We start from the raw sequence: 11,541 nt of genomic DNA, 5'->3' as shown, positions 1-11,541 counted from the left end.
GGAAAGAGCCTAAGTGTCCATCAATGGACAAATGGATCAAGAAGATGTGGTTTATCTATACCATGGAATACTACATGGATGAGAAAGAATGAAATCTGGCCATGTGTAGTAACATGGATGGACCTTGAGGGTGTTATGCTGAGCAAAATAAGTCAGGCAGAGAAGGACAAATATCATGTTTGCACGTATAGGAGGATTAGTAGGAACTTAACAGAGGACCATGGGGGAGAAGAAAGGGGGAAATAGTGGGAGAGGGAGAAAGGCAAACCATGAGAGACTCTTGAATGCTGAGAACAAACTGAGGACTGATGGGTGTGGGGGGGGGAGTGGGGAGATGGGTATGGAGGAGGGCACTTGTGGGGATGAGCACTGGGTGTTATATGGAAACCAACTGGACAATAAACTATTTGTAAAAAAAAAATAAAAGGATACAACTGCCATTTAAAATATGGAAGGCCATATGTAGAGACTGACAGGAGCTGGCAGTTTAGTTTTGGAAGTGTTATCAACTGAAAAGCCTATATTAGATAGCTTAAGTAAAAGTAAAGTAAGAAATTGTTATTTGAATTTGGAATTCAACAAGGTGGAGACAAAAATTTTGGAATTGTCATAAATAGCATTTAATGCTATGAGACCAGAATGATTATACCAATTGTATACATTCTTTTAATTAAACCTAATTTAATAAAATTAGGATATTCATAACCTCTCCTTTGACATTCTTATTCATTTGACATTCATTCATATCAGCACTTTGAAATAGTATAATACAGGTGATGACCAAATTCATATGTTCCCTCCCTGACTTCTTCTAAACTTTAGGACCTTATGTTTTTAGTCTTTTTTAACTTTAAGAATCCTCCATACTGTTTTCTCTTGTAAGAATAATGTACGCTTTCAGCCAAACTGAAGAACTCACCTCATCTCAAATATGCCTGTACTGTCTTAACCTATTTTTTTCTCCTCAAATCCTCAATTTCTGATTCTTTCTAACCATCTTTTAAAGACCAGGTTCCATAAATCCTTTTATCTTCAGCCTTACATTCCAAAAAGATTTCTCTTTCACTTTTCTGAATGTTTCTTTTTTTAATATACTTTTTGAACATTATGTCTGTTATTATTTATGAATGTATATAAAATCTCTTCTAATCACAGGTCTTGATGACAGGGATTCTGTTTTATTAATCTTTGAATTGCCCACAGCACCTTGCACAGTAACCTACTATTTTATTTATAATGAGCCTAGGAGTTTTATGAAGACTTCATATGAACTTATTTTCTTCTTAAATTAAATATAAACATTCATTTATTCAAAGGCAGATTCAAGTTTTTCGTTCTTTCTGAATCTGTAGCTATATTAGAGCTATTTTCCTTCATTTAAGTCTTCTGGATGTACACTGAAGTCAGTGGAAAAATAAAGGAAGAGAGGAAAAACTCAAGTATCTGGTAATCAGTCAGTCCATCTATCCATCCCCTCCATCTATCCATTCTACTTCTGGTTGGCTAACCTTTATTTAGGGTGAAATAATTGAGGTGTTTGAAGATACATGAAGCTTCAAAGGGCAACAAAATAAATTATTTTGCTTAATGTACTAATTGAATTCTTTCTGTAAGGAAGAAATTCAGTTTGGGCAATTCTTAGAGTCATTAACAAATTATTTATGTAAAGTTGATTTCAGAAATTTCTTTTAGAAACCTTTTCACTGTTCTATCCATTTCCATCTGTATTACAAACAGTACATTATAGTAACTCATCAGTAATAGTTGAGTAAGTTTGACTTCTGCACAGTGTCTCTCAGAGCCAGCATTTCTTTCCCCATTCCTTTCACTATGACTGTAAGAGCAAGCTTTCATCATCTCTTTCCTGTTATTTCCACTTCTAGATGCTCTACTGTTCCAACCTTTCTACACATTCTTTCCTTAGTAATCCTTATAAAGCAGTTCAAATCCTGTCATAGCTCCACTTGAAAACTTTTAATGGCTTCTTCTTACACAAATAAACTCCAGGTTCTGTAGTTGGACAATCAGCAGTCTTTCCAAGCTTATCTTCATTAATACCCTTTTAATGGTGCTTCATTATTTCTTAGTGCTCCTGACAAGCTCCATTCATTTCTGTTATCCTTATACTTCCTATGCATGCTTGTTTCTGTGCCTCTGTGGTATTTTCTCGATTTGAGGTGCTTTACCCTTTTTTTCTACCATTTGTATTAGCCCTTTTTATACTTGTGTTCATATTACTTGAAAGTAGAGTTTAAGTTTGAATCTATTTAACTTTTCATAGTACAAAGGACAGTTCTTTGTCCATGGGGGAATATAGTTAAGTATCTGCTTAATAAGTGATAAGATGTTACCCTATCTATTATTTGCAGCATATTGTAATTTAGTAGGTTATGCAAATTGTGTTGCATGAATAGCATGATATTGTAATATTTGTCTTCCTCAGGAAACTTATTTGGGAAACCAGAAGGAGAAGATGCCTTTACATTTTCTTTTTCATCAGACTCTTCAACTCATACATTTGGAACTGGAAAAGATGATTTTAGTTTTCCATTTTCATTTGAACAGGATCAAAACTCAACACCTTCTTCTGTAAAAGGTTTTTCATCTTCCTCACAAAATACAATGCAATTTACCTTTTTTTGAACTATTTACTAATTTCTTGAATTATTTAACTGCTCTGTAATCATCTAGGGCATAAATTTACATTATTCCTTTAAAAATGAAGACTACTTTCTTTTGTTGGTTAAAGCAATAATAGGTTACCATAGTTACATTATTTGATTTTATTAAAATATTGATAGAAATTAATCCTGTGTCATCTAATTTTGTTTTATTTGTAGCATTTGCTATCATTATTTTGGTTTTGATTTTGCAAGCCATATTTAGGCAGAATTTATCTTAATAGAATTTGATACTTTTTCCATTAATCTTTACTATAAATATTAAGCCTGCTTCTCCCCAGAACCTAAGTTTTATTCTGGTAGTAATTTCAGTGCTTTGGTAAAAATGAAAACTTCAGGCCATCAGAAGACCGTTTAGCAGTAACTATGCAGAATTAGTGCTGAGGTATACTTTGTACTTTAGCTACTAAAAAATGCTTATAAAATTAGTTTCACTTATACTTCACCATTGCAGTATAAAGAGTGGTACTTCAAAAAAAAAAGTGTGGTACTTCAATAATAATCTCACAGAAATAATTTTGATAGTGAATTAAATCTGTTATTTTTTTCAAATACAACAAATAATAAAATTCTAATTTTATCAGTTATTCTAATTCTTTTAGTGGAAAAAAATTAATGTGAAGGACTAAAGTAATTTCTGAAAGTTAGATTGTTATATTAATGACGATACTGTTATATTTTTTGCTTAAACTTTTTTTGAAGAACATTTAAAATCTTGTTTTCTGTCTCTAACAAAAAAATTCACCTTTATGTTTTATATGCAGTATTGGCTTGTCAATTATGTAGATAAATAAAGATATTTAAAATTTGATGAAATTATATAAACATAATGCTCAATGTCTTTGTATTTTGTAAATTAGTTATATAGAGTTATTGAGTAATAAAAAGTCTGACTCTATATTTTGGTGTGTGAATGTTCACAGGCTTTAAGCTTCACTGCATTTTCTTTCCCTTCTGCCCCATATCTGATCAATCTGATAAGAAAGCCCAGGTGTTCCCACCTTTGGCACTAGTAGGAAGTTCAAACCATATATAGGAACTCTTGTTTTGGCCCCATCCCCAACCACCTTAAAAACCCACAGTCAGTGTCCTTAAAAACCCACAGTTAGATCTCTCAAGCCATTTCCAGAGAACTAGATAGGCCTGGCCTGCTTTCTCCAGAAAACATCATTATGTGAGTAATAAACCTTTCCATACCCTACTGGGGTATGTGTAATGTCATCAGTCTCAATATACAAACCAAATTTGTAGTGAGTCTTTTTTGCTTCTTCAGGGTGTCCACAACATATGACAATTATATGAAATTAAGCTATCCCAAAGACTTCTTAGAAGTCAGAGAAATGATTTAGCTAATGAGAGAAAGAATTTAAGAAAACTTTGGACTGTGTGTTATTTTAAATTAATGTATTTTGAGAGAGAGAAAGATAATACACATGTGTATGAGCAAAGGAGGGGCAGAGAGAGAGAGGGAGAGACAGAATCTCAAGCAGGCTCTGCACTATCTGCACTGAGTAGGGTTTGGGGTTCAAACTCTTGAAACTTGAGATCATGACCTGAGCTGAAATTGAGAGTTTCTTTCTTTCTTTTTTTTAAAGTTTATTTATTTACTTTGAGAGAGAGTGAGCATGGGAGGGGCAGAGAGAGAGAGGAAGAGAGAATCCAAAGCAGGCTCTGCTCAGTCAGTGTGGAGCCTGACTTAGGGCTTGAACTCATGAACCATGAGATTGTGACCCGGGCCATAATCAAGAGTTTGTTGCTTAACCAACTGAGCCATCCAGTGCCCTGAGAGTCAATTTCTTAACCACTTGAACCACCCAGATGCCCCCAGACTTTGTTTTAAAAATAAAATCTTCAGGGGTGCCTGGATGGCTCAGTTGGTTAAGTGTCTGACTTTGGCTCAGGTCATGATCCCGCAGTTTGTGAGTTTGCGCCCTGTGTCAGGTTCTGTGCTGACAGCTTGAAGCCTGGAGCCTGCTTTGGATTCTGTGTTTCCTTCTCTCTCTGTTCCTCCCCCACTGACACTCTGTCTTTCTCTCTCTCTCTTTCAAAAATAAACAAAGATTAAAAAAATTTTTAAACCTTCAACAACTGGTTGAAAGCTGAAAATTGCAGTTTAAAACATGGAGTTTTTCTTTTTATATCAAGTATTTTATTGACCCTGTGATTGAATTAATTAGCTTTGATATAATAAAGACATTGGCTATCTATGAGAAAGGAAGTTGTAATGGGTTTATTGTTTAAGAGGTTCAAAACTGATTTTAGCCTTGAGAGATCCAGTGATTCCATGTTTTTTTTTTTTACTTTAAATAGGGAAATGCCTAGCATGCCAGTGTAGTTAGATTTATCATGTATCAATAAAAGAGGTAAAATAAAATAAATTTTTTAAAGTATCTACAATGTACATGGTGTTTTGAGGGCATAAAAAAAGGTAAAAGACATAGTCTTAACACTAAAGGAACTTTTAGTTGAGACCTCTAACTTATGAGACAACTTAAACATATTATAATAAAATAGTTTATAATAAAATTCTATAGTTTATAACTTGATCTGTGTAGAGAAGAGATTGAATGTTTTAGAATTATAAAAAGGAAGGTTATTATGGACTAGAAAGCCTGAGGATTCACTGAAGAGCTAGGATTTGAATTAGCATATTAAAAGCTATGTAAATTGTAAAATTGAGTGTTAATGTTGTTGCCTTTTTTATCTTTGCACTTTTTGTTGCCTAACTCTAGCGACTAGTGTTTAGTAAGCTTTCATTAATTTTTTGTTGAATTAATAAAATTGAACTACGTGGTAAAGGAGGTGGGGAGGGCTTTCTAGGTAAGAGGGACAATATGAGTAAAAGAAAAATACAGTCACAAATTTAGGATGCGTGGAGGAAATTCAAAGTAGGCCTAAATGTAGTGGAGAGTAGTAGTAGGAAATTGAGACTAATAGATATAGTAAGACTAATTTATAGAGGATGTTCAAGAGTTTTGACTTGGTTTCTGAAGCAAATAAGGAATTTACATCTTAAATGCCAGAGTTGCAAGATAAAAGATAAGGAACTCATATCTCAGATGTCAGTGTTGTAAGATAAATGACTAAGAAAGATTAAACTGACAATACAGTCAGAATTAGGAGAAATTACAGTTAAATCAAGTAGGAGGCAGTCGCAGTGGTCCACGTATATGGTGATTAAGTTCCAGGTGATAGCAACTAAATGTCTTGTGGTTTGATGCTGCCAACACCTAAAATTAGACAAGTATATGTTGTCTAAAAGAAACATAATTGATTGAATACCTTCTGGGTATAAGGTAAAAGGATTAAGGAACCAGTTATTTGGTTATGTTTGAATATCACAAATTCTCAACTTCTAGAGATACGTGCAGTGTTTCTAATGGAGATCACAGAAACAACTGTATAATCAAATAGCCTTTTAAAGATCATGTTTTTTGAAGAGCATTATTCCCCAAATGATAGATGAAATCGACTGTCATTTTCAAAATAGGAATTCATCCCCACTTCTATTCAATAAAGTTTCAGAATGTGGGGTCTAGTCTCAGAGTCCTCTGTTAAATTTAGTAGAAAAACTAACACTTCATATCTTTGATTAAGAAAAAAATCTATTTTAATATGATTCGTCTAATTTTTTTTCTCTATGACTAGGAAAGTTATTCTTTTTTTTTTTTAATGTTTTATTTATTTCTAGGAGAGAGAGACAGCGTGAGCAGGGGAGGGTCAGAGAGAGAGGGAGTCACAAACTGAAACAGGCTCCAGGCTCTGAGCTGGCAGTCAGCACAGGGCCCGACGCGGGGCTCAAACCCACGAACCGTGAGATCATGACCTAAGCGAAAGTCGGACGCTTAACCGACTAAGCCACCCAGGCACCCTTAGGAAAGTTATTCTAAATACACAAGATGAATGTTCCAAAATCAGTCAAGACTGATTTATCCTTAAAGGAAGTCTAAGTACACTATATCTACTGTGGCTTTCTGTGGCTGCTGTAGCAAATTGCCACAAACATGGTAGATTGAAACAATAGGAATTTATTCTTTCACAGGTCTGGAGGCCAAAAATCCAAAATCAGTTTTACTGGGCCACAATCAAGGGGTTAGCAAGACCCTGCTTTCTACGGAAGCCCTTTCCAGTGTCTGGTGGGTGCTGGCATTCTTTGGCTTGTGTCCATATCACTCCCAGTTTGCAAGGCCATTACGTTAGGGTTCAGAGAAAAAGAACCAATAGAATTCATCTGTCTTCTATCTATATATCCATTCTTCATCTGTATTTATTTTAAGGAATTGGTTCTCGTGATTGTGGAAGTTGCAAATCCTAAATCTGCAGGGCAAGGTGGCAGTCCAGAAATTCAGGTAAGAGATGATGCTACAATCTTGAACCTGAAATCCACAGGGCAGACCAGACAGGCTGCAAACTGAGGCAGTTTCTTTGTTAAATTTTGAAGTCAGATTCCTTCTCTGGAAAACCTCAATCTTTGTTCCCAATGCCTTCAAATGGATTAGATAAAGTCCATTCACATTATGGATAATAATCTGCTTTACTCAAAATCTACTGATTTATATGATAATCACATTTAAAAATACTTTCACAGCAAACTCTAGAATGGTATTTGACCAAACAATGGTACACCATAGCTTAGCCAAGTTAACACAAAATTAACCATCACTGCCAGCATCTTCAAATCTTTCTTTGCTCTGCCTTCAAATGACCATCTCTCTATGTGTGGTCTCCCTTTGCTTTTCTTTTATAAGAAAGTGGTTGTATTTAGGATCTATCTGGTTGTATAATTCAGATAACCTCTCCATTTTAAGATTCTTAATCACATCTGCAAAGATCTTCCACCCAACCCCCCTTTTCTTGTCATATAAGGTAACATGAACAAGTTCCAGGAAGTGGATATAGATATCTTGGGGTGGGGGGTACATTTTCTAGCCAATGACAAAGGGTATATATATTGTTTGTGTACTTTCTTTTAGTCTGTTGTGTTAGAATATCTAGTCAAAACACTGTTTTCCAAAGTTACTTAGGATAGCTCCTATCTTCCCTACCTCCTAAATTTTGATTATGTCACTCATAATACAGCTATTAATTTGTGCATTCCATCTTGAGTTCATCTGAATTCCTGGTTGGTCTTTAAAACTCTTTATATAGTAAAACTCCCTTGTGATGTGCATTTCTATGGGTTTTGACAAATAGAGTTATGTATCTACCACCACAGTACCATATAGAACAGTTCCATCACATCCCAAATTCCCTAGTGACCCTTTGTAGTCACCCCCTCCCTCTGCTTGTTCCAAAGCCTGGAAACCATGGATCTGTTTTCTGTCCCTCTAGTTTTGTCCTTTCTAAAATTATAGAAATGGAAACATATGTAGCCTTTGGGGTCATCTGTATCATTGCATGAATCAATAGTTTGTTCATTTTTATTGTGAGTATTCCACTCAGTGAAATATGATATAGTTGTTTATTCATTTGTCTGTTGATAGGCATTTAATTGGATTTTGGTGATTAGGAATAAAGCTGCAAAAACATTCATGTATGAGATTTTATGTGGACATAAATTTTCATTTCATTTGAGTAAATACCTAAGAGTGGGATTCTTGGGTTGCACAGTAGTATATGTTTAAACTTTGTAAGAAACTGCCAAACTGTTTTCCAAAGTGATTGTACCATTTTGCAACCCCCAGCAACAATGGTTTGAAGATTCCAGTTGCTTCACATTTTTGTCAATATCTGGTAAAATCAGGGAGACTCTTTTTTGGTTTTATTTATTTATTTTTGAGAGAGGGAGAGAGAGAGAGAGAAAGAGAGAGAGAATGAGAGAGTGAGCTCACGCACACAAGTAGGGGAGGGGCAGAGAGAGAGATACACAGATTTGAAAGCAGGCTCCAGGCTCTGAGCTGTCAGCACAGAGCCCAATGTGGGACCAAACCCACAAACTGTGAGATCATGACCTGAGCCAAAGTCAGATGCTTAACAGACTGAGCCACCCAGGCGCCCCAGTATTATAGTTTTTAAGATTTTAGCCATCTCATAGAGTGGTATATCATTGTAGTTTTAATTTGCATTTCCCTAGTTGATGTTGAGCATCATTTTGTATGCTTATTTGCCATCTGAGTATTCATTAAAAGAAATTGGGTTGGTTATTTTCTTATTGTTGAGTTTTGCAAGTTCTTTATGTATTTTGTATATAAGGCTTTTATTAGATATGTGATTTGCAAATACTTCCTCCCCATCTGTGGCATATCTTTTTATTCTCTTAACAGTGTCTTTCACAGAGAAAAAATGTTTTAAGTTTGGATGAAGTCCAATCTATCACTGAATTGTGCTTGACCAAGGTCATAAATTTTCCTTGTATGTTTTCTTTCAAAAAATTCTGGAGTTTTGAGATGCCTGGCTGGCTTAGTCATAGGGGAATGCAACTCTTGATCTCAGAGCCATGGGTTTGAGCCCCACTTTGGCTGAAGAGATTACCTTAATTAATAATTAACTTAAAAATTTTTTTTGGTTTTGTATTTTCATTTTGTATTTCATTTTCTGTGATACACTTAAAGTTAATATTTATATGAGGTGGAGGTATGTATCAAGATAGACTTTTCAGGGGGCACCATTTGTTGAAAAGATTGTCCTTTCTCCATTGAATTGTTTCTGTATCTTTGGCAGTAATCAACTGAAGTATTTATATAGGACTATTTTGGGGCTCCATTCTTTTCCATTGATGTAGGCATCTATCCTTTCACCAATAACACATTATTTTGATTACTGTGGATTTATAATGAATCTTGAAATTGTATGGCGCAAGCCTCTAACTTTGTTCTTTTTAAAATTATTTTAGCTCTTCTAGTTCTTTTGCCTTCCATATGCATATTTTAGAATCAGCTTGGTAATTTTTTTAAATGTCTGTGGGATTTTAACTGGGATTGCATCAGATTCAACATTTTAACAATCTTGAGTCCTCTAATCCATGTGCATGGTATATCTCTCTATTTATATTTCACTGATTTCTTTTGTCAGTATTTTTTGTCATTTTCATAGTGCAGGTCCTGCACTATGGCTCAAAGTGGAATACTTTTCTTTTCGCTACATCTTTAGTGTGGTGGTTTTAGTTAATCTAATTAGGAGTTTGGCTTGGCTTGAGATTTGTTGTTGATATGGTTACCTCCAGTTCCCCCCAGGCTTCAATTCCTCTGGTGACACCTTATGTTTAGGATATTAGTTTATTTTATAGCGAGTGTTTTCCCTCAATATCTCCACCCTCAACTTTAGGTTTTATCTTTGTGTGAAGTCTCCAAAAGAGTCTGTTTATTACCCCCCATGCTTATTACCCATTACCCTGGTTGTAGGGAGTGAAGGAAGGGAGAGCATTCTCTATTCTGGTTAAGCATCATCTTAAGCAGGCCCTATGTCCTGAATCTCAGAGGTGTAGTCTTCTTTTTCCTGCCTCTGGCATAGTTTAGAGCCCAGCACATATTTCTGGCCCTTCCCTAATTGTAGAGGTTGTTCCCTTTTCCCTTCCCCCATCTGCAGCGGATTTTACCAGTGCTTTACGAGTGATAGTGTTTGTTTCCCATCCACCCATAGATTAAGGTGCACTGGGGAGATAGAGGTATGGGTTACTAGCAGTTTTGTGCCCTTGCAGTAGCTGCTGTTCTTCCTCAGTTCTGTGTTACATGGGAGATTTCTTAGGACTCCCTCAGACATTGCTATGAGGACCTAGTGGGATTGTGGAGTAAACGCCTGCAAGATGGTACAAACTCCCCTGGTGGCTTAACTCTCTCTTGTCTGTGTATACCCAGCTGATGACCTACAGGAATGTAGGTCATCATGTGCCTGAATTCTTTGTATAACTGTTTACTTGCATCTTGCCCAATTAAGCTAGTGTTCATATCTGGTGTTTCCGTGCAAGCCTCTGTCTCTCTTTAGATTTTGATCAGTTGGTTGCCCTCAGAAATTTGATGAGTTCAAGAAAACTTGTGAATTTAGTGTTTGTCTAGCTCTTTTGGTTGTTGTAAGGTTAGGAGTGAGGCTCCTTTCCAGATCCCTATATCCCAGAGTGGAAACTGGAAGAAATTATAAGTTGTATTTTTCAGAGTTTATCAGTTTCATTTAAGTTGTTCAATTTGTTAGTATAAAGTTCTTTTTTTTTTAAAGATTTTATTTTGGGGGGAGCATCTGGGTGACTCAGTCAGTTAAGCATTCAACTCTTGATTTCAGATCAGAATTGATCTTACAGTCTTGAGATCAAGCCCCATATTGGGCTTCATGCTGGGTGTGGAGGCTGCTTAAGATTCTCTCTTCTCCCTTTCCCTCTCCCGCTCCCCTGCTCACATGTGTGTGCTCTCTCTCAAAACAAAAAAATTATTTTTAAGTAATCTCTACCTGTATACCCAACATGGAGCTTTACTCACAACCTGGAGATCAAGAGTCACATGCTTCACCAGCTGAGCCAGCCAGATGCCCCATATAAAGTTATTTATGACATTCTCTTATTATCCTTTCTGTGTCTGTAGTGATAGTCTGTTTCATTCCTTATATGGTGAATTTCTATTCTCTCTTTTATCAGTTAAACTTTGGGCTTATCAATGTTGATGTTTTAAGAACCAGCTTTTTTTTTTTAAAGATTGTGTTTTTAAGTAATCTTTACACCCAACATGGGGCTTGAACTTACAACCCTGAGATCAACAGATGAATGCTCTACTAATTGAACCATCTAGGTGCCCTTCAAAGAATCAGCTTTTGACTTTGTTAATTTATGTATTGTTTTCAATTTTGTTTGATTTCTGCTCTTTTTTATTTTATTACTTCTACTTAATTTGGGTTTACTTTGCTCTTATTTTTCTAGATAGATAATTTATTTTATTTC

General features: G+C 35.5%; 1 protein-coding gene across 1 annotated transcript in view; it reads left to right on the top strand.

Annotated features, from left to right (window-relative positions):
* CUNH14orf39 (chromosome unknown C14orf39 homolog) overlaps positions 1 to 2,643 on the top strand; it is a 52,541-nt gene extending 49,898 nt beyond the window's left edge. The window contains exon 18 of the mRNA XM_039240782.1: positions 2,444 to 2,643. Coding sequence (XP_039096713.1) covers positions 2,444 to 2,643 — 200 coding nt within the window. The remainder of the gene's footprint in view (positions 1 to 2,443) is intronic.
* Positions 2,644 to 11,541: the final 8,898 nt, after the last annotated feature.

This window comes from Hyaena hyaena, unplaced genomic scaffold (genome assembly GCF_003009895.1).
Source record: "Hyaena hyaena isolate Hyena2069 unplaced genomic scaffold, ASM300989v1 scaffold_181, whole genome shotgun sequence".
Lineage (NCBI taxonomy): Eukaryota > Metazoa > Chordata > Mammalia > Carnivora > Hyaenidae > Hyaena > Hyaena hyaena.
This window is presented reverse-complemented; position numbering and strand designations above follow the sequence as displayed.